The sequence below is a fragment of the Sceloporus undulatus genome, chromosome 4, assembly GCF_019175285.1.
Source record: "Sceloporus undulatus isolate JIND9_A2432 ecotype Alabama chromosome 4, SceUnd_v1.1, whole genome shotgun sequence".
Classification (NCBI taxonomy): domain Eukaryota; kingdom Metazoa; phylum Chordata; class Lepidosauria; order Squamata; family Phrynosomatidae; genus Sceloporus; species Sceloporus undulatus.
Genome location: NC_056525.1, coordinates 214,217,117 through 214,241,711, shown reverse-complemented (window position 1 = coordinate 214,241,711; position 24,595 = coordinate 214,217,117). Strand labels below are relative to the sequence as shown.

Below are 24,595 nucleotides of genomic sequence, written 5' to 3'. Positions count from 1 at the left end.
GTCCTTTAGAGCAGTAGAAAACTCACTTCATTATCTACATGGCAGTCATTTAGATATTTAAAGACATCTAACATATTATTCCATTAAATAGAAATATTATCCCATTAAACAGAAACACCCTGGGTAACCTTGAGCAAAGCACACTCTCTCAGCTCAGAGGATGGCAATGGCAAACCCCCTCTGAAGAAACTTGCCAAGAAAACTCTATGGTAGGGTCATTATAAGTTGGAAACAACTGGAAGGCACACAACAACAAATACATTTATATAATGTACACCATTTCACTACACTACAATATATTTAAATACATTAAGTTGTATTTAATGGGACTTGAGCATCCACACATTTTGGTATCTATACGGGGTCCTGGGACCAAACTCCAGTTAATATCAAGGGCCCACTTTACTTGTCAGTACTAACTGCTGGGAAAATACAAGTTCATGCATGAAATTAATAGAGAACTCTGCTGTAGCAGTGATTAGGTTTTCTTCCTTTATTGCCGGGGTAGGGAACCTTTTTCAGCCTAATGGCCAAATTCCAATTTGGGGCTTATGTGTAAGTTTATTTTAGTGGTGGTTGGGCTAATAACAGAGTAGGCAACACCAAAACAAACAGGACATGGCTAGATATCTTTTTTACCAATTCGAACACCTTCCCATTAAGTTCAGTTCTTTGCATAATACTCAGCATTAATCTTCCAGCTCTATGGTTTTCAGGTTTAGACATTACAGCTCAGTTCTATATATTGCTCAGAATTAAGGCGCAGAAGTCAGTCACAGTAATAGACATTTCAAAGCACAAGCCTATGATTAAAGTATTTTATTATTTTATATTATTGCAGAGCAGAGTGTTTAAAGTTTCACTACCATGCTCTTTAAATACATTTAAAGGGTAAGGGCATTTAAACAGCAGAATATTAAAAGCTAAAATGGCCACCCTATTTCTGATGAAAGTGGTATAGTGGTTAGAGTGATGGACTACAAGTCTGGAGACCAGGGTTCAATTGCTCATTTGGCCATGGAAATCCACTGGATGACCTTGGGGAAATCACACATTTCAACCCCAGGAATGCTTTGGGTTGCTATAAACTGGAAATGACTTAAAGGCACACACCACCACCGACAACAACAACAACAACAATGTCTGATGAATGACCAAGAGAGGCGGTTCCTTACACTAGGAATAAGAATCAGGTACCTCAAGATCTGCATATGGCCCAAAGGCCACTATTACAGCCTGCAGAGCCCCTCTGTCTATTTTGAGGGGGGAAATCCTGGGGAATCTTGTTTTCATAAGCCTTTAGGGGTCCTTTAACACTACATAGTTTCAATACTATGATTCCATGGCTGCATCTTGTAGAATTCTGGGGTTTATAGTTTGGTGAGGAATTGGCTGAGAATTCTAAATGCACTACCTCAGACTACAAATCCCAGGATTCTACAGGATGGAACTGTAGTGGTTAAAGCAGAACCATAGTGCTACACTTGTGCAGTGTGAAAGGACCCCAGGAGGCAGGATTCTCTTCTAAAACAAGGTGCATGCCCAATTCTTTGATTCTCTCCTCCCACCAATAAACTTCATAAATGGGATTTTAAACAACAACAACAACAAACTAGAAATGGTTTTCCACTCACTTCCCAGAGAGTACCTTTTCTACTTCATTGTTCTTTTGGCTCCATCTTTTCCTCTGTAGCCATGATTGTGTGTGTGTGTGTGTGTGTGCGGGCCTGCCAACTGAGGATAACACTTCTATCATTTGAGGATGCAGCCTCTAGACCACAAAAGCTCCTGCCATAAGAAATCTGTTAAATCTGGTAGCCTTGAAACTGCCACAAAACTCTTCTGTTGCTGTTTTTGTTTCAACAGAGTAACACAGCTAAGCCTCTAGAAATAAATATTCATAACTTTTTTCACAGCCAGCTCATGATTTCAGTATTTTAATGAAGATGGATATGCAATGCCAGATATTAGGGCAAACATAGGAAGGCAGGGGATCATTTACTCTTAAACCTTCCCTAAATAAAGACTGCATAGGATTAATCTCAAAAACAAAACAAACATTGGGCTCAAGCAACATGAGACTGTGATCTGATACTGACTGACAGGCTCATGGTGAACTTGACAAAGCATCTCTTTGGACAACATTTCTTCTTCCCATTCTGATGCTTGGAGCACAGCTAGTTCTACTTTAGTTATTTTTATAAACAGACTGTTAGATACAATTCATGCAAACATTTTGACCTGGTTTCTCTCCCCCCCCCCCCCCCCCCACTGGCTTTATTAGTTGAATTAGCAGCTATAACCCTTTTCAACCTATTCTTCCCTTTCCCTTGCTCCTCCACTTTCTAAAAAATATACTTATTCTTATGGAATATACTGTTTCACAGCCCAAGTGTTGAACATCCCAAGTGTCAGCTTTTTGCCTTGTTTGTTACCTTATAAAAAAAGAAAGTATTAGAGATTTATGGCAGCGTTTGAAAGAGAATGCTTGCTTTTCAAGTATACAAACTGAGTAGGGAGGAGTAGGTCAATGCAGGCAGTGCTAATTTTTAAAGCAGCACTTATTCTTCTTCCAGTGTTATCCAGCATCTTCCTGTTTGGCCTCTTTCACAGGATACTTTGCAATTGCCCAGCATTTTCTTTGAACCTCTACCTAAGTAAGAGGATGGATAGTAGATAGCAAATCTTATATTATCTGAGGTTTGTTTGAGAAAGTAGCTTATCACCTTCTAGGAATCCTGTATCACCATCTGCATTAGCTATGTAACAGAGATGCTAAGAAACCCTATAAGCATAACAGGACACCACCAAAAGTGGCTTATGCACATTAATGCCTGATACATATCAAGACTGATGCAATGCACATCCCATTGTACATCTGTCCCTATGAGTATCAGTCCCATTGTGCAATGGTCACTTTGCTGGCTCCACTATATGATAACTTAGCAGCATCCTTAAATTGGACATGGATGTTACGAAACTGTCAAGTACTAATTCCCACAGATGCAAGGCCACTTAGGATTCTGGTTACTAACTTTAGCTGGTGGCCTAATAACACTCTGGTTGATTTTACAATAGATGGCTCATGGACCAAACCATGGACGTTGGGTAGCTCCTCCTGAATTAGAGGAGGAAACACCCCTCTGCATGGACCCTGACTCATGTATGTGCTCTTGTTACATTGGCATCATACCTGTGCCCAGGTTTAGTGTTCTTTGACCTATATCCAATACCATCACTGGTAAACCAGCATAGCTCCACCAGTGATCCCATATGATGACTTTGTCTTTTGTCTTGGTTGCATAGAAGCTGATTACGGCTCCTAGCACATCGTGCCCTCTCCTATTCCCAGCTAGTGACAAACTACAGATATGTGCTATACAGCTATCTGTCTGTCCTTATATATTTGGAGAGGTAAAGAAGCAATCATCTCTCCCCCCCGCTCTCTATTTCATACACACACATACACACACACACTGGACAGCACCCCACAACCAGTCTCTAGCTGGAGGAGAAGCTGGGTCCAGGATCCACCTGCTGCAAAGGTCCTGTGAAAGAAGGTATAAAACACTTCCTTCCACAATGTCTTTATCAGTACAAATATTGACATAACCTCAGGTCATCCCAACATGTGCCTTTTTCAGGGTTCTGGTCTCTGTGAGCATAATTGATTATAATTGCTGCTCTATGATGGCTGATGTCTCTTCTGGAGTAAATTTGAAACACCCAGTTAGACAAATTGACAGAGAACAGGTACATCTGTGGTAATTAGCCTTGTTATAGCTAGACAGAACCTCTGTGTTCAGAAGCAGTCTGTCTTGGAGTACTATGTGTAATGGTCTCTAGACCTATGGCCTTTGGCCTTATTACAAAGCTCCTTTGCAAGGAATCATTTCAGACCTTTGGCAAGAGCAATGTAACTGTCCCCTGGCAGCTCCAGGAAAAAGAAAGCAAAAGTGGCAGAAAAAGAATGAAAGAGGGGAAGAGAAAAGGGTAGCAGAAATAAAAAGAGAAATTGAAGTGGCAGGAAGAAATAGAGAGAAAAGCAAATAGCAGATGGAGCCGGTGTGTGTGTGTGTGGGGGGGGGGGAGATAGAAAAGTGTGGCAGAAAGAGAAAGGGGGCAATCCTGATTGCTTTGAACTCTGAACCTACCCAGTACCAGCATTTGTTGTTGTTAGTGCCCTCAGGTTGGTTCCGACTCATGGCGACCCTGTGGATGAGACAACTACAAGAATCCCTATCCTCCACGGCCTTGCCCAAATCCTGCAAGCCCTTGCCCATAACCCTCCTGATTGAATCTATCCATCTAGTTTGTGGTTTTCCTCTCTTTCTTCCACCCTCCACCTTTCCTAGCATTATTATTTTTTCCTAGTGATCCATATCTTCTTATTATGTAGCCAAAGTACAATAGTCTCAACTTGATCATCTTAGCTTCCAAGGACAGCCCTCATCTGATCTGTTCAAGAACCCATTTATTGTTTTCTTGGCTGTCCATGGTAACCTAAGTACTCTTCTCCAGCACCACATTTCAAATGAGTTGATTTTCTTTCAGTCTGCTTCCTTCTCTATCCAGCTGTCACATCCATACATGGCAACTGGGAATACAATGGGCTGAATGATTCTGACTTTAGTGCTCAGTTGTATGTCTCTGCTCTTCAGCATCTTTTCCAGTTCTTTCACCTTTGGAGTGTATTGGAGTCTTCTTTCTTGGAGCTCTTTAAACAGAGGCTGGATGGCCATTTGTCGGGGATGCTTTGATTGAGAGTTCCTGCATGGCAGGGGGTTGGACTGAATGGCCCTTGTGGTCTCTTCCAACTCTATGATTCTATGATTCATAGCTGCCCTTCCCATTCCTAGTCTTCTTATTTCCTGACTGCATTCTCCATTCTGGTCAATGTTTGATCCTAGATATGGGAATTCTTTAACTATTTCAATTTCCTTGTTGTCTAGATTGAATTTGTGTATTTCTTCTATAGTCATTATTTTTGTTTTCTTTATGTTCAGCATCAGACCTGCCTTTGCGCTTTCATCTTTGACCTTCCTTATTAACTGTTCCAATTCCTGAATGTCTCTGCTAATATTATGGTGTCATCTGCATATCTTAGGTGGTTGATGTTGCTTCCTCCTGTCTTCACTCTTCATTTTTCTGATTCTAATTCTGCTTTACTTATGTTTTCAGCATATACTGTAAGTTAAACAAGTAAGGTGATAGGATGCAGCCTTGCCTGACCACTTTGCCTATTGGGAACCACTCTGTTTCGCTGAATTCTGTTCTGATGGGGCCTCTTGTCCTTGGTACAGATTCCTCATCAAAACTACAGATGTAATAGCATGCCCATGTCTTTGAGTGCATTCCATAGCTTTTCATGATCTATACAATCAAATGCTTTGCTGTAGTCTATGAAACACACGATGTCCTTGAAATGTACCAGCATACTGTCCTTGAAAGGGTATCTATGAAGAAAAGCAGCCCCAAATAGAGAAACAATAATTTCCCCATCCTCCTTTAGACATTTGAAAAAATAGCCACTGCCTTCATATGCTGCTTTGAAACATCAGAGACACTTAACTGGATAATGCTAGAAACAGAATGCAAAGCTAGATTAACCCTGTTCAGTCCAGTAAAACACTTTCTGTGGTTTATTCTTATTTTATGTTGGATTCACATTCTTTTGTGGTTGTCTGAGTTTACAAAACTGTGCATCTTTGTGGTGCACCTGAAGGTATAGACAGATCCATGAGGTTAACTATACTGTGGTTGTTTCAACTTAATTGCTTTCCATAAGATGACCACAGGCAATTTAATTAGCCAAAATCCATGTAAGGCCAGCTTGAGACACTCTGCCACTCCAGGGCCAAGATCTACATCATCTCAGCATATTGTGAATATCCATTGGTGGAATTATGCTATGTTAGTACTACACAGTCCCTATACAAAATACCAGCATAGTGCAATTGTATGAGAACTGGTGAATGTGCATAGCTGTTACCTCATTGTACAATGGGAAATGCCCAAAGACAGCATGCAACACTCAATCCTTGTTGAGACGGTAATCTAGGTGCATTAATGTGCATCTTCAATGATTCCTGTGTGGAACTCTGTTTCTGCCAGCATTAGCTGGATACATCCATTCCACAGTATCCAAAAATGTCACTTTGCATGTGTAGCACAATTTATGCCTGCATATGTCATCAACATGAGTGTGGCCCGTGTATTTTCTTGGGTTTGCATACTTCTGAGGGTGATAAAAATGTAGTAAATAAATGCATATTTGTTACATTTATATCCCACTTTTCTTCCAAGGAGCTGAAAGACTAGAACTCTTCCCCGTTTTTATCCTAAGAGGTATGTTAGGCTGACAGAAAGTGACTGGAGCAAGGTTACATGCCAAGTGGCAAGTGAACACACTGCATTCCTCAGCACTCATCCATTACTCTAACCAACATGCAGCGCCAGCCATTTATATTTCCATTAATATTGTTTTGTAAAGATAAATGCAATGATAATTTTAAAGAAAGCACTATGGCAGCGGAAAGCACATCTTGGATAAGAGAAGATTTTTATCTTGTACACAAAGTATTATAAACATGCAGGGGTAGCTGTGTTGGCCATTTAACAAATCCAAACAAAAATCCATCAGTGATACTTAGCAGCTGATGTCTGATGGAACTACTGCTGTTTTCAGGGTTATGATTTAGGTGCCTGTAATTTGGCTGCCATCTAGTGGCCGTGGGACAAAATGCAGGAGACCCATCTGAAATGCATTTCTCCAGCTTTTTCAATCTAGCCATTATGATATTATAGCACAAGTATTGCAAACATATGTAACCAGTGCCAAAGTCCACGGCCCACAGAGAGCAGCAGATGATGTAAATGATAGCAAGAATCCTGTATCAGCTTATACTTAAATACTTAACTAAGTAACTTCTCCTGGCCCAAACCTGACAAAAATATCATTCAGCCATGCTCTGATCATCAGCAGAATGGCCCTCCTTCTCCCCATGCAGCTGATGGTGGGTAAAGTAGGTGGCAGCGGCGGCAGAATTATGATCATGGCAATAATGTCAAAATTGTGGCTAAGTAGTGATCTTGAATATGAAACAATTATTCAGCTAACTGTAACTTTTTTATATTCATGATCATTATTTAGTCACTGATGTGACACTATTGTCATGATCAAGCACACACACAGACCCATAAGACCATAATATAGAGAAAGAAAGATGTTGCGAGAGTCATATAACTCAATTACTCACAGTCATATAATTCACTCACTCAGCACTGTCTAATAGGTGCCTATTTTAAAAAAACAATCAGTGTCCCACTAGGGTCCCTACAGGGCTGTAGCTAAAGAAGGACAAAATAAGAGTATTTTCCCCCACCCATAAGAACTCTCCCTCTATTCAATGAAGTTTTCTTTCCATCCTTGAATTCCGAACACTGCAGTAACTTAAAATTCTAGTTAAGCATTTAAACAACCATAGAAAAGGGGCAAAGTTTTAGAGTCTTAGGCCCAGTACACACCGCATGGGGTTTTCTTGATAAGTTTCTTCAGAGGTGGTTTACCATTGCCTTCGCCTGAAGCTGAGAGCATGTGACTTGCCCAAGGTCACCCACTGGGTTTCATGGCCAAGTGGGGAATCGAACCCTGGTCTCCAGAGTTGTCGTCCAACGCTCATATACATAACTCTATATGCATGTTCATTTGCATAATTAATAATGTGTTAAGTAACAGTGAGACATGTTTAACTAATTTAAAGTGTAGGTCTTGTTCACACATTACCAACGGATTCTTAATGTATTCTTAATGTCTCACTCTTATTGGTGAGCTTTGTCCCAAATTAGGTAAATATCATTGGAATCCTATATAATGGGTTAGCTATGTAGCTGTGGCACTAAGAAACTCCTTTGCTGAATTTCAAAGATGCGCAACAGGACACTGGCAAGAGTGTTGGTGCTATTACACATTGGTACTGATGTGATGCTCATCCCATTGTGCATCGATTCTGTTGCAAATCAGTTATTTTGCTGGCTCTACTATGAAATTATTGTACAGTAGACCTCTACTGGATATGGATGTTATAAAATTGCCAGATTCTCATTCCCACAGATATTAAATCCACTGTGAAGATGTAACATCCCAACAGGATTCCAGCCTATGTTTGTAACTGGGAAGTCTTTGCTAGTGAGGATTGCCTTAAATCTCCAGTTCTAAATACATTTGCAACAAAGTAAATTCCATTGCATTCAGTGTGACTTAATCCTGAGTAAATATATTTTGGATTGTGCTGTATGTACTGAAACAATCCAGGTACACAAAATGTCAAACATGATCCTTTTAAGATTATTATTTTTAAACAAATTAATAGGATTAAGAGACGACACAGCTAGTAGCCTAGTAATCCCCTTGAGGAAATTGCCTGTTATATCTGGGAATATGATCTTTTATTTTCTCTCCATTCTGTGACAGCATGAAATTACATATGATACTCTAGTGCCTATTATCTGAGCTTCATGACCTAAATTCTGGCTTTGAATTCACTACGCACTGCTCAGATTGCTCTGTTTTTGAGAAGAGGCTTTTTGCAGACAGCATGCTTGTTTTACCAGATGTGATTAGCGAAGTTTTTCCGTTCTCCCGGAGGGCACTCAACAAATGTGGCTGTGTTCTGCACTGCTCAGCCAGATCTACTGATATAACCAATCAAATCCAAAAGGTATTTTGGTGCTTCAGTGAGGCTGTCCACAGACATTTATAATACAGAAAGGTCAGAATGGAGGGGGCTGTGTTTTTCACTTTGTGGGAGAGCACTGAAATAATATTGACATTTGTATAATTGAAATGGTATGCTGGGCATTTTGAGGATTCATTCCAAGATGAATTGTAGCCAGCAAGATGACAAATTTGCATTACCATGTAAATACAAAACTATTTTTAAACAAATGCAAGTTGACTTTTCCCCAAACATTAATGAAAATTTAGTTTTGACATGTAATGCACCCAATAATCTTTTATAGACAAACAGCACAAGGAGTGGAAATCTGATATTACACTCATTTATTCTTTCTCCTTTCTAGGGCTGTTAAGGTTATGCATTAGGCACAGAGCATGGAAATACCTAATTATGAATAGTTACTTATAATTAATTCCTTTCCCAGCAATGTAATGATAATTATATTACAATTATTACTTTAGAAGGAATACCTTCACTTCTTTTTTGTACCATTTAGATACTTTTATAATTATGGGGGTGCAGCCTTATTAAAGTATGGAGGAACGCTATCACATGATTTACATGCCTTATGCTCTACTGTGAGCACTGAACTTACAATGAGGTAGATGGGATGAAAGGATGTATTATATCATAGCTTAGCACCTTGTAACATTGGGATTTCCCCCCTAAAGTAAAAAAAAGTAATCAGTTACTTTTTAGAAAATTAAAAATAGTTATTTCTAAAGTAACTATAGTACTAACACTTCATTTTTGGCCATTAATGGCAATTGATTACTTTTTGAAAGTAATGGCTGGCATTCTGTATTGCAGTTTTTTATTTGTAACCTAGAGCTACAGATGTGTAACTGTTGCATATACAGAAAGATGTCATAGTCTAACTATACATATTTGGTGAAGGTCTGTTGAGTTGCAAGGTAGTGAGTGAGGCTGAAATAATCAGATCCATCACAATTCCTTGCTTGCTGGTGAGAGGGGGCTGAAAACATTGTCCTCTTTGCATCCCAATCAGCCTCTGAACAGACCCTCAGTGTCTAATGCTGCTGCTGGCTATAAGGTGGGCTTGGGAGGTCAGGTCAGCAGATATTACTTCGTTACACATATATAACTAAAACCCAATGTAGAAAGCTGGTTTCAGTATGGCTTTTGACAAGGTCCCTGCATGATGTTCTTCCTAACAAGTTAGTAAAATGTGGGCTAGACAAAGCAACTGCTAAACTGATTTATAACTGATCGACCAGCCAAACCCAAAGAGTGTTCAATAATGGTTCCTCTTCATCCTGGAGAGAATGACCAGTGGTGTGCCACGGGATTCTGTTCTGGGCCCAGTGCTATTCAACATCTTTATCAATGACTTGTATGAAAGGATAGAGGGCATGCTTATCAAATTTGCAGATGACATCAAATTAGGAGGAATAGCTAATACCCTAGAGGAGAGGATCAAAATTCAAAATGACCTGAATAAACTAGAAAGCTGGGCCAAAACTAACAAAATGAACTTCAACAGGGAGAAATGCAAGGTACTGCACTTAGGGTGGAAAAATGAAATACATAGATATAGGATGGGGGACACCTGGCTTAATAAGACCACGTGTGAAAGGAATTTAGGAGTCCTAGTAGACCACAAATTGAACATGAGTCAACAGTGTGATTCAGCAGCTAAAAGGGCCAATGCGATTCTAGACTGCGTCAATAGAAGCATAGGCAGAATACAGACCACCCAAAAAGGGCGGTCTACCGGTGCCTCCTTTTCTGCCGGTGGGAAGCCGCAGCAGATAAACCATGCGGTTTCCCACCAGCAAAAGAAGAACCCGCAAAAAAAGAACCCGCAATGGTGCACTCGTGACATCACAAGTGCGCCGCGACATGCGGACACTAAGTGTCCATCGTGTCAAAATGGCGGCGCCCGTGTGTACGGGGCGCCACCATTTTGACATATGGAATACGTACAAGGGTTGCGGGGCGTCTGTAAGTGATGCCCCGAGGCAACCCTAGCACATATTCCTTACATCCTAAAAGGCCCATCTGTACTGGGCCATAGTGTCTAAATCAAGGGAAGTAATAACGCCATTCTATTCTGCTTTGGTCAGGTCCCACCTGGAATATTGTGACCAGTTCTGGGCACCACAATTCAAAAAGGAGAAGCTGGAGAGTGTCCAGAGGAGGGCGACCAAAATGGTGAAGGGTCTGGAAACCATGCCTTGTGAGGAGAGACTTAGGTTGCTGGGTATGTTTAGCCTGGAGAAGAGATGGTTAAGAGGTGATATGATAGCCCTGTTTAAGTAGTTGAAGGGATGTCATATTGAGGATGGAGCAAGTTTGTTCTCTGTTATGCCAAATAATAGGACCCAGAACAATGGATGCAAGCTACAGGAAAAGATATTCCACCTCAACATTGGGAGCAACTTCCAGACAGCAAGAGCTGTTCGACAGTGGAACACACTTCCTCGGAGTGTAATAAAGTCTCCTTCTTTGGAAGTCTTCAAACAGAGGCTGGATGGCCATCTGTCAGGGTGCTTTGATTCTGTGTTCCTGCAAGGCAGGGGGTTGAACTTGATGGCTCTTGGGGTCTCTTCTAATTCTATGATTCTATGATTACTTTGTCACACTAGGCTATAAAAGCAGAAGTTTAACAGGATAAATCTTTGACAGGTAATTATCACACTATGTCAAGTCTGTCCTGTTGCCACCTTGTATTCCATTTGTTGCTGTAGTGAAACTTTTCACTGATGGGCAAACCCCATCAGTAGGGTCTCTGTCTCTGTCTCACTGTAATTCCATTACTGACCCTGTGCAGGTCCCTTCTGCTGCAGTTCCACTTCTCAGGCAATAATGTAGTGTGAATGGCTGTAATTCTGCTCCTCACCCGTTCCCCCTCACAGCAATGGCATCTCCCAAAAGCTTCCCAAAGTCAGCTCCTATGTGCACATTCACACAGCATCTGGCTTCAGAAGGCATTTGGCAGCTGTGATTGCTTCACTCCAAAGTGTGGGGCTGCTGTGTGAATATGCATAAAGCAACCCTGCACTGCATGAGGGGGAGATGAATAGCAATCGTGGCTGCCAACACCTTTCTGAAGCCGGCTGCTGTGTACACATTCAGAGGAGATGTGCAGCCACAATCACTCATTACCACCCTTGACAGTGCAAAAAACATCATGTGACCATGGATCACTCAAAGCACTAATATGGGGGGAAGTATGATAGGAAATGATGCATAAGCCATATGCTTTCATTCTTAAACCAGAACGATCACGGTGGGATGGCAAGCTGGTGTGATAAAGTCCAAGACTGGAAAAACTCCAAGCTGTGAGTAACAGCAGTAAATCCTTGAGAATAAATTTTGAGACTCTAACCCGGTTACATGAAAGTAAATTCAACAAAAATCAGAAGGTTAAGTGTATACAGAAATCCTGGCCCCATTACAAATAGCAGTCGATAGAATTCTATGTTTGATTTTCATAGAATTCTATGTCTGATGGATAGTGAATAGGGATTCAGCCTGTGCTGGATGGGATTAACACTCACTCTGAAGATGCAGGTTTGCAGTTTGAGTTTACTCCTGGATTGACCCCTGATCCTGGAAGCTCAGATTTAGGTGATGGTCAGGAGTGCATTTGCACAGTTAATGACTGTGTGCCAGCAGCACCTGTTCCTAGAGACACTGGATCTGACCACGGTAACACAGCCCATTTGGATTACTGTATATGAGGTTGCCTTTAAAGACTCCTGGGAAACATCAGCAGGAAGAGGAGGAACAGGAAGAACAAGAGGAAAGCAAGCAGCAGAAGAAGGAGGTGTTCTTGCCAAATTTTGAGCCCACTGTCAGGGTTAGGAAATATTTTTGACAGTTTTGTCCATCATTTCCTGTTGTAAAAAAAAGGTTTCCATGGGCTTAAAATGCCCCAAGGGCTCAAATAACCTGGCATGAATGCCCTCTGCATCCCCTAAAGAGTATTTTGGGATATTTGAAGGCAAGAAATCAACAGCTGGCTAACATGGCTACCCATCTGGAATTTATATAAGACATTTAAATTATTTTTCAATACTAATATTATTTGATGTATAGAAAGAGCTTTAATCTTTTTTAAACTCACTAAAAAAGTTAAGCATGAATCTGAAAACTTAACTTCAGAGATAAATAGATTTATTTTTCTTGTTTTACAAAAGCAAGTATATTACCATCAGACAATACTGAACTGATCATACTAAGAAGCAGGATCCCAGCGCAAGAAGAAAAAAACAACTCCCGCAGCAAATATTTTATTAACAATTTAAGATCCCCCCCCAAAAAAAAGCCAATTGATATTTTCATTATAAATTTTGAAAAAGTTTTTCAAATGACTACAATTTTAAAATATCAGCTGGAACTTTTTTGGTGCACTGTGTTAGCAGCTGCATCTACAGGGTGGTGCGGGAATATAGCATCCACAAGCTTCCCATAGACTATTTCTCTGGTTGCATCTGCACTGCAGAAATAATGCAATTTGATACCACTTTAACTGCAATGGCTCAATGCCATGGAATTCTTGAATTTGTAGTTTGGTGGAGCACCAGAGCTCTCTGTCAGAGAAGGCTAAATATCTCACAAAACTACAAATCCCAGAATTCCATAGCATTGGACCATTGCAGTTAAAGTGGTGTCAAACTGCTTTATTTCTGCAGTGCAGACAAGTCCTCCAATGTCTTTCTCCTACCACAGATAGGCTGATACCTTTTTCCTCTTTTGGAATAGTTACTCTGGCATAGTACACTAATAGGATTCCAGCCTAAACTGATTGCAGTTATTAAAAACTGTAGCTATCATTTTTGGAAATTTGAAAGAGAAATCATAGATACCATGTTTAAAATTAGAAAACAATATTCTAAGATCTGCAAAGTACTGGTACAAAAGTTCTATGTCAAAAATCTTAATGCTGGTGTTTAAGAGTGTGAATTTATAATTTTTCCCCTTTCAGAGTTCATCTGAACAATTCAAAACTGAAATAAATCCCCCCATCAAAACTTCATAATGTTAGGAAATTTCATCCCATCTCACTTAGCAGCCCTGAATAGAATGCGAACCAATTTCACAGATACAAAGTGAATTGCAAAATAACACAGTAAGAATAAGAGCAGAAAATATGACTTTTTGACACATCAGAAAAGTAATACAGTAAAACTGAAAATTAAGTAAACTGTAACATCCTCTCCCCAGAACAACAATCTGATTGGTAATCACCAATATTATTTCAATATTAAATTCCTGAAAAGATTCATAGCAGAAAAATGTACACTTGTACAAGAAAATAAAAGTTCTTTATCCTATTCTATACTCTATTTTGAAGTTATAAGTTCAATTTGGTTTGGTCAGGGGAACTGATACAGTGTTTTCTTGATATATTGTTCTTTTACTTAACATTTTGGTTATTTACTAGCACACTCTTATACATGTCTGCTCATGATTATATCCCATTAAAATTAATCCTGGGTACAGAAGACAGCAGGAATCATGTGTCCTCTTGGTGTTGGACTGCAGTTCCCAGCATTCCTCACCAGTGGCTATGCTGGCCGCTGAGACTTGCAGTCCAGTAACTTCTGAAGTCCACATGATTTGCCTCATATAGGATTAGGATATAGAAGTCTGATAATGCAATCCTATAATTGAAGAGTAGGAAAAGTCGTAAGTCCATAGGTCATGTGTGGCACCTAGAGGCATTTTTGAGACCCCACAAGAGCCCTCCACTAAAATTACAAAGATCAACGCAAAATGCTTCAGTAATCCTCTAGGGTGCATCTAGGTAGTGTCACTATGTCCCCTTCCATTGGTACTTTTAGACTATGTTTAAAAACTGTCTGTAACTTCTTTGTTTAATAAATCTCTTCCTAGTTTAAAAGAGTGCAGTCTGTGCCTAAAACGTGGTGAAATTGCCCACAGACTTCCTAGAGGACGCTGGGTGTTTTGAGTAAAACTAATCTGAATGGGGGTATGGTGGGAAAGCTTAGCCCTCCCAGATCTCCGGCTGAGGCAGTGTGCAGCCCCTAGACCTGTGGCAGATATTGGCTTCCATGTCCATAGGGTGATGAATCCACTCTGGGTTTTAGTCCAAATTCAGAAGGAGATATCCAGGATGCTAAACCTATTTTGGAGATAAAGGTCCATTCAGACCACACAATGACAGTGTTATGATTCCACTTTGTCATGACAACATCCTCTGGAATCCTGGTGTCTGTAGTTTGGTGAGGTACTATTGCTTTCTGGCTGAAAAATCTAAATATGCTTCCCTAAACTGCAGTTCCTAAGATTTCATAGGATATTGCCATGAGCATTAAGACCATCACAACATTATAACTCTATAGTATGAAAGGACCCTGTGACAAAAGAATCTGACCTCTTTTAAATACAATTCAAGAACCCTTTTATTTTATAGAATTATATCTTCCTAAGAAATTCTAGCATTACTTAAGATCGCACAGATTCAACAATTTAATAAAGAGATTATATTTTCCCAGAGTAATTATTTATTTAGTGTCCTCTACAGCAGTGCATCTCAAGTTCCCTGTTGTCAGAGGCCTGCAATTGTTTCCCCCCCAATGTGTCAAGGACTTGTACCATATTTATGTCCATTGGCTACAGGTTTTTTCCCCTGTCTTTTCTGGAGACTCACGAGGCACCAGCAGCCAATGGCTCATGGACTGACCAAGTTGTCCAAATGACATCACTTTGAGTAGCACTGCTCTACAGGTTAGATGTGTTTATTAACTTGTCCTGTTTCATTGCACAGAATTTCTGACTCAACAGCACGGATGGTACACAACATCAGTGTAGAATCTTAAGATTATCACAACTTAAAATGATGACCTTCAACAAATATTCTATTGGCATGGACTCCGGACCATCCTGTGATTGATTGGCTGAAGAGGCCTCCAGTTGTCCTCCAAAGGACAGTAAGGTTCATTTTCAGCATTGCTAGAAAGGCTACGAAGCTTTGCCATCTGCGGGGAAATTAAACAGATATGCTGTTAAAAACAACCCAGAGAAAATGGGACAAAAGAGATGTGTAGAGTAAGAAACAGTACTTTCCTCAGAAAGCTGCAACTGTCCATTAATGGGGGTAAAAATGCAACCCAGTGGGAAGGACGGGTTCTCATTTTTTTCCCCCTATGAAATATATTTCACCAGATTATCAAATTTTGTTTGGCTCATATAAGGGCCAAATGAGATAATACACTGAGCAAGTATAGTAAGGTGTACTGAGCAATATATTGAAAGATATAAATTAAATTTATTTTGTGTTGTTATTGTTATGTGCCCTCAAGTCAATCCTGACTTAAGGGAACCCCATTTTAGGATTTTCTTGGCAAGATTTATTCAAAGGAAGTTTTTCCATTGCCATTCTCTGAAAAATGAGAGTGTGTGATTCACTCAATATTACCCAGTGGGTTTCCATGGCTGAGCAAGGATCTGAGACCAGTATACCATGCTAGCACTCTAAATTTGGTTTGCAATCATAGAATAGTCCATGTTATGGCTGTAAAAGATTTTGTGTTTGGATAGGAACCCTGCCTAAATAATAAGGTCTTCCCAGGTATGGTGTGCTTCTGTACATCCTCTGGCTTTAGCTCCCTAACTTAACTTCTTAACTGTAATTCCTGGTTCATTTCTGTGCCCAGGGAAGGTGTGTTGTTATATAATTCTAGATTCTGAACCAAATTACCTAATGTCCTCTCTTCTTTAGATGGCAATGTGTATTACTTCCTACACATTCTGCCAAGCTGAATCCTGGGTATCCACTTTAAAATATCAACCTGATGGGATCACTGCTCTTTCAGCTACCTGTGGTTCAGCTGTGACAAGCAGTGATCTGACCACATTGCCTATGGTAACTCTATAATATACCAAATATTATAGTTTTAAATTGCAGTAATAGTGACAATAAAGCAAGACTTGACTGCACAGATTCTGTTCTAGCAATATCTACATTAAGACTACCTCTCCTCAGAAGTACATTATTAGATTTAGAACCACTCTGAGTTCCACATGGGGCCAATTAAATGTTAATGTACATGGATTTTGTGCAAACACTATAATGTTACAATATTTATTTGAAACATCTGCAGAGATTAGAACAATTATGTTTTAAACTAAACCTCCCAGAACCTTCCAGAGTCTTCTGACCAACAGCTGGGGGATGCTTGAAGTTGTAGTTTGAAAAAGCAACTATCCCAACACTATGAATGACTACTCTTAGTAACAGGAAGCCATACTACATAGATCTTTGGTCAGATCTAGTCCAATTTTTTTTTTTATTTGTGGCAAACATATTAACTCATGGTCAGAATGCTATCCTATTTATTAGGAATGCATCCCACTGAACTCAACAAAACATGTTTCAATGACTCTAAGTACATTTAGAAATTGCATTTGTTATGAGGTCTTGGTGTCACCATAAATCTGTTCTTTTCTGATGAACTTCTCAAACTGCATCATTTGAATATTATTTTCTTTTCCTTCTGAGTTCTTAAAAATGATGTAAGTTGTTTGCTGAAGTCTGCTGGTGGGTGGGATTCAGAAGAATATAGACAGTAAGTGAACAGATTGGTGATAATTGCAGCTGATCAGCAAGCCTGCACTTAGCTGCCACACTCACACCATTATTTTCCTGACTATTATAAAAAAAACTGCATTAGACAGAAAAGAGAATGCAAAAACTCGATGGCAGAAGCATTTCCACTTTAGTCTGCAAACATTAATTGTTTCAGTTGAGTTCTAAATGAAGCACATACACAAAAAAGCATTGTGTGGGTACTACATAGATGCAAGCAGGTATACCTGCTCGACATTGTGCTAGGTGGCTGAAAATTTCCAATATATAGTACCTGCCAAACATGGATTTTACATATGTGACAGATTACAGGTTTTATGCCGATGGAGCTTTGTATATAAACTCAACCATATAGATTGCAATTTTCTTGGAAGTGGATTGTGTCAAAATCAGCTCCCAGAATCCTTGTTATCAGGACAACGTAAACAGGATGGAATGGGAGGCTTCTGCAAAATTTAGGGTAATGAACCAGGAAACCATACCAAAGCCCATCTACATTTTGCATTCTAAGAACAAATCAATTATACAGAAACTAGGAGAAAAGTAGGTTAGGAATATACTAGATTCAGGCCAAGCATTATTTTTCCTGGGTGCTTTCTCTTGTCCAATAAAACTGAATTAAGTCCTAATAAATAAATGAAGACAATCCCAGTGTTTAAATGAAACTGGTCTATTCTATCATTGGGGGAGCTGCTGATTTCCTTATTCTGGAGTCAATCCCTACGTTCATTTATAGTGGAAGAAGAGATCTGAGTGGTAGTCAGAAAACTGGGCTTGATTTTTTGACTGTGTGAATGAATGCAATCATTATATCAAAACTATAGGTTATCTTTAACCCTTTTGTGTAGTTCTGATTTTTTCAGCTTCAGAAATGTCCAGCCTTTTTCACCCCATGTACCAACACTGAATTAAAACTTCTGATTAATGGAACAAAACTTTCAACAAATTCTATGTACAGATATGGTTTGGATGAAATACAAATGTAGGGGGTTGAGGAAGATGTGTGTTAATATCTCAGGTTTACCTGTTCTGCACTGACAATTAAAGGCTCTTTCAGGAGAAGCCAGGTAACACACTCCTCACAGGGCGGTGTCGTGAAGGAACCTTGGTAGGTATAGTAGCTCCGATTTTGAGGGAAAAGAATGGACGGATCAAAGTTTAGAAAAGGAACCTCCTTCCCCTTAAATAAGATAAAAAAAAAAAGAAATACTTCTGTTAAAGCCAGATGAAGAGAGAAGATACAGATGAGATCATGTATAGACACACATGATAACAAATTATTACCCAAGGCAGCACTTCACATAGACAGGTACAAACTATGTGAGCTTTTGTGGCCATTATTATTAAAAAAAAAACAACTTCTAAGTCAGAGAGGAATACATCCTCTAACACAGGGGTCAGCAACCTATGGCCCGCGGGCCGGATCCGGCCCGGCGAGGCCTTGGGACCGGCCCCAGCCTGGTCCTGCCGCCGATTGCTGCCCCTGCCGCAGCTTCCATGCCGCTCCGGGCGCCATTTTGAGTTCGGCCCCCCAGTTGTCTGAGGGACAGCAACCCGGCCCCCGGCTCAAAAAGGTTGCCTACCCCTGCTCTAACAGCAATGGTCCATGGCCTGAGCCAGGGAGCCAGTACCTAATTCTCCCAATGGCATCACCAGAGTTGGTGTCACCCCAGTGTGGTAACTCATGTAATCATCCCCAAGCAGGCAATCACCCTAGGGGAGAGTACATGGGGAGAAAGTGTGAGGGGTGGCGAGGGGATGTTACTCCCCCTGTCCCACCCAAAATGTCTGGCACATTTCCCAGCTGCACCCCCCCCCCACCAGCCAGGGCATCTTTGCTATCTGCCCACTGTGCCCAATGGTGGAGGTAGGATGATGCCACCAGCTTGAAGCCCCTTCTGGGTCTGGTAGGGCTGTTGGCTTGGCAAGAAAGGAAGGTAATGGGGGCACGAAGGGAAGGATTCCATAGTTGCCACTGCTTCTGTTGACACCTCCTTTCCTGGCTCAGCCAGCAGCCTTGTGAGTCCGGGAAGGGGATGCCAGGTGGTAGTAGCAACTCTCAGGTGGTCACAGTGAGTGAGGACAGAAGTGCCATGGCTGGCAGATCGGGTATCTTGGGATGGGAGGTGAGCAACTGCACAACCTGATATTCACCCCTCTCTAAGTTGGCACCCAGTGCAGTCTTCACCACCATACCCATCTGTTGATGCTCTGCATCCTGCCCATGGAGGGATAAGATCCACTGACCTGCTTGGTCATTGTTGTCTTCTACCCACATGCTGAAACAGTACCCAAGTTCACTGGTTAGCTTTGTTTTATCCCATTATTTTCTACAAGACTCTTACTTTGCTGCCTGCGCCCAGTTCCCTGGGTCTTTTCACACTACACAATTATAGCACTATAATTCTACTTGAATTGACATGGTTTCATCCCATGGAAATCTGCAGTTTAGGGAGAAATATTTAGAATTTTCTGTTTGAGAGCTCTAGTGTCTTACAAACCACAAACTCAATAGAAAGGGGGAGGATTTATGTTCTCTCTCCAAACACAATACACCCCCTCAATGCAGCAATTTACATTTTTGTTTTTAAAAACTACACTCACATAATTCATGTCTAGTTTGGTTTTAAGGATGTATATTAGAATAATTTGTGCCCCCCTCCCAGATGTTAAACTATAAATCTCATCAAGACTATTCAGTACAGCCAATGGTAAGGGGGTTGGGAAGGTTCAGTATTTAGAGGGCTTCTAAAGGGTCAAAAAGAAATTAATGGCAAACCTTTTAAAAAGTATATAAAATGGGAAGATGGAAGTTACATCAGTCATTGCTTCTACAGTTTGAAAACCCCTTGTCCAAAATGCTTAGCTCCAAAAGTGCTTTGGATTTTGCATTTATTTCAGATTTTGGAATATTTGCATATACATAATGTGATATCTTGGAGATGAGACCCAAGTCTAAATATAAAATTATTTTATGTTTCATATACATCTTCCATACACAGCCTGAAAGTAATTTTATACAAAATGTTTAATAATTTTGTGCAGGAAATAAAGTTTGTATACATTGAACCTGTCAGCAACTCATCTGAGCCATATAACCAATGCTGGCATATAGCAGAGTGTAACTGGCAAATTCAGAAACGTGGTTCACAGCCCTCAGCAGAGATAACAGCAACTGGATGTCTTCCAGGAACTGAAGGAATGCAGGAATCTCTGGGGACTCTCAGCAACCAATGCCAGGCTTCAGCTGATTAATGATGAGACAAGCCAAGTCTCCCGAAGTGCTATCTTTATTTACAGATCACACACCAAATCACCAACGCTATAATAAAGATCACACGAATACCAACTCCTACTACAACCCACAAGCAATCAGTGGAAGCTCCTGAGTTTATATAGCCTTCAGACCATGTGGTCTCCCAAACCCAGTCACTTCCTGTCCCACACTGTAAAGTGTCCTTCTGTGCAATACTTACACAAGTTTCATCATCCAGGCTTAGGTGCACGCAGGCACCAGAGTGTCCTTGAGCCTATGAGCATCAGCTGTGCTTGATCAGCTTTGTCCTTCCCAGTGCTAGATGCTCATGGTCAGACACACACACACACACATCTAAGCATTTCCCAGTGTGCTGACTTTAACCCTTTGACAGAACCATCAGACTGCAAAGGTGTCACTATCTCAACCACCCTTGTGGATGATTTTGGAGAATTTCAGATTTCCAGATAAGGGATACTCAACCTGTAGTGACATGGCAACTATTCAGAAATTATGTATGGTGACTGTTATTTACAGTTCCTTCACACTTGATACATTGTAGTTTGAACATTAAAGAATCATATGTTGAATGATTAAGTCAACACTTACATAAATCCAACAGATTCAGTGGATTTATTCCAGTAAAGAACAGTTGCTGTTCTTGTGTAGAAATATGAAATTAGTTCCTGGTGCTCACCTTTTCTTTCTCTTGATGGTTCTGGGGCCTCAATTGTTACTCAGTTTTGTTATAAATTCCACGCTTGATGTAAACATACTTGCTCCTTTTACTACCCTGGGAAGAGAGCTTGGGAAAATTATGTTTTTGGACTGGCTCCCCAAATCATCAGCTAGCATAGTCATGCTGCTCACTCACTCTGGTTGGTTATTTTGGGAGCTGTAATCTGAAAAAGTAACTTTACCAGCCTCTCAAGTTCATATCAAACACCTTCTCATTGACTAATTCTTGACAGAATTCTTCTACTCACCTTTGTCTTAATGGCATCTAGTTCTTCAAGAATTCTTTTCATCTCTGGTTTGGGAGTTTTCCCTACCTGTCAGGAAGCAAGCATATGAAGAGTTGCTGCAGAAGCCAATTTCTCCTCCACCATCAAGTAATACATCATAACAACATCTTATAAATAATAACAATTGATCTTTAACCACCCCATCTGTCCATTTAATTAGCAAAATTTTGAGAAGATCTTTCACAGAAGAAGACCCAATAAAAATGTAAAATAAAAGGAAATTTAGAACGATGTAGTTGCCTGGTTCGTTTTACTTGTCTATATGTCAGTTATGCTCAAAAGTTATACTCAAAAGAAAAGCAGGACCTAGTTCTTTTATCACTGAAGGCACTGGCATTCTAAAAGGTTTCCGTAGGTCTATACATCATGCTGCTGAAACAAAAGGCAATCAGACTCTTCTAAAAAGTAATAAGAAAATGAAACTTAATAAGAAACAAAAAATATCGCAGTGTGGCCCTCTGGAGTTGCAGGATGACTGAGATGAGGTGGGGCAGCCCTCTGGAATCCAAAGCATGTCCACCTGTGGTAAACACAGACTTCTAGATGATGATGATGATGATAATAATAATAATAATAATAATAATAATAATAATAATAATAATAATATTTATTTATATCCCGTCTCTCTACAAAATGCAATTGGGGCAGCTTACAAGGTTAAAATATACAATCCGAAGCCTCAACCCACCCACACCCCTTAAAATACAATTAAACAATGTGGAATTTAAAACATAAAACATACTTTAAAAACAATGTGGTGAAGTCAGGGGTCAGCAATTTGATTTTACTTCTGATGGCTAGGGGACTATTCAGTAAAGGCCTGCCAAAAGAGAGTCGTCTTTATAGCTTTTTAAAAGCTATTTAGGGTGGTAATATGACGGATCTCATCCGGCAAGCCATTCCACAATCTGGGGGCAATAGCTGAAAAAGTCCTCTGGGAGGTCATGGACAGCCTTGTTTTACAAGGCTGTAACACGTTTTTCCCCCAAGGATCTAAGTGTGTGGGGAGGATTATATGGAAGGAGGCAGTCCCGAAGATAGGTTGGACCCAAGCCATTTAGGGCTTTAAAGGTAATAACCAACACCTTGTACTGGGCCCGGAAACTGATGGGCAGCCAGTGGAGTGATCTTAGGATTGGTGTTATATGGTCTCTTCTGGATGTGCTAGAGACCAGTCTGGCTACCATGTTCTGAACTAATTGAAGTTTCCGGACCAAGCACAAGGGTTGCCCCATGTAGAGTGCATTGCAGAAATCAAGGCGTGAGGTTACCAGACCATGTACTACAGTCTCAAGGTCCCTGACTTCCAGGAAAGGGCACAGCTGGCGTATCAGCCAAAGCTGATAACAGGCACTCCTGACCATCGCATTCACCTGATTTGTCATGTGAAGCGACGAATCTAGGAGCATCCCCAGACTGTGAACACAGTCCTTTGAGGAGAGTGTGGCCCCTTCTAGGACTGGAGGTTATATCTCGATGCCTGGGTTTAGAGCCGATACCGTAAGTACTTCCATTTTGTCTGGATTCAACTTCAATTTGTTTTCCCTCATCCAATCCATTACCGCTTTAAGACAGTCATTGAGAGGGGAGACACCATCTGAAGTCAAAGCTGAAGACCGAGAAATGGAGAAATATATCTGGGTGTCATCAGCGTACTGATAACACCCCGCCCCATGCCTCTGGATGATCTCTCCCAGAGGCTAGATCATGGCTGTTCGGTGTCCAACTTTTCACTCTGTGACTTTGGCATAAAGCATGCTGGCAAATTTTCCTAAAAATTCCAGCCAAGAGTATTGGATATCACATTGCTGGGCTAAAACATGGTTAAACCATGAACGATCCATGTTTGTTTATGTAGTGATATTTTTGTCCAAAGTGATAGTAAAATACAAAACAAAACAAACAAAAGCAGTAGGCTCAATTCTAGTAGGATTGCCTTTCCTAAAATGGCTGCAATCTCTAGCCTTGTAAGTTCTGGCATTAAAATTGAACACTTGACAGGAAGAAGGTAAAGCATTTTGCCTCATTAAACTGTGGCACCTTCAATGCTTCAGGCTGCAATCCAGTACACATTTACTGGAGAAGTAAGTCCCACTGAGTTCAGTGGCCACAAACCAGTGGTGTGATTCAATATCTAAGACCAGAAAAATCAAAACACTGATCCCTTCCCTGTCCTTCCAATGCAGTCCTTCATGGAATAAATAAAAACCTACTCCAAAGGAGTAGCTTCACAAAGTAGTGGCTTCACAAAGTATAGACACACCCTGGATCCCAAAGTAGTTACTTTCCTGCTTCTAATGGAGTTTTACTGTCCTTTCTCCACATGACCAAGAGGTGAGTGGCCTCTGCCTACATTGAAATGCCTCTAAATCAACTGAACAACAACAAAAAGAATATCTGATACAAAATGTAGGCTTGCAACTCTAACTTCTTAACTTTTCTTCTCCTACATGATTTTGCCTGCTGAAGAAACCAGTGGAACTTCTAAATCTTTCACGGTGTCGTTTGTATATTTTGATTTTCCAATAAAGATATCACTCTTTTGTGGGTTTTGGATTTTGTTTTATTTTGCTACATGACCAAAATGGCTCCTCCTGAATATGTTTGCTACTCCAAGGAGTTTCTTGGTCATCCATAACAGAGTTTTAAGGTGACTGGGAAGTGATAAGAAGGAAAGGTAGTCACCAATTCTGGGAAAGGCAATGGAATGCATCAAAAGTATGCCACCGGATCCTGGCTAATGGGGCTTTCTTCTAAATAGACATCCACAGAATTGCAGTTAAATGATTAATCAAACCAATTACAGCTAGAACTGCACTCCTAAAACTCACTCGCTGGGGAGCAAGTCTCATTGATTTCAGGAGGTGCTGCTTCTAATTAAACTTTCCTAACATTGCAGTAGAAGTGCTGTAATTTCACTTAGAAGTGCTGCTTAGTTAATCAATATAATCACTGCCCATAATGCCATACAAAAATGATACTGTGATGTTTCAAA

The 24,595-nt window shown here is 40.4% G+C and overlaps 1 protein-coding gene across 1 annotated transcript in view; it reads right to left on the bottom strand.

Moving 5' to 3' along the window:
* Positions 1 to 12,864: 12,864 nt before the first annotated feature.
* Positions 12,865 to 24,595, bottom strand: part of LOC121930033 (carbonic anhydrase 3-like) — a 30,856-nt gene continuing 19,125 nt past the window's right edge. Inside the window, exons 5-7 of the mRNA XM_042466187.1 lie at positions 21,562 to 21,627; positions 18,344 to 18,499; positions 12,865 to 15,709 (exon numbers count right to left, since the gene is read on the bottom strand). Of these exons, the coding sequence (XP_042322121.1) occupies positions 15,590 to 15,709; positions 18,344 to 18,499; positions 21,562 to 21,627 (342 nt within the window). The 3' untranslated portion in view covers positions 12,865 to 15,589. The remainder of the gene's footprint in view (positions 15,710 to 18,343; positions 18,500 to 21,561; positions 21,628 to 24,595) is intronic.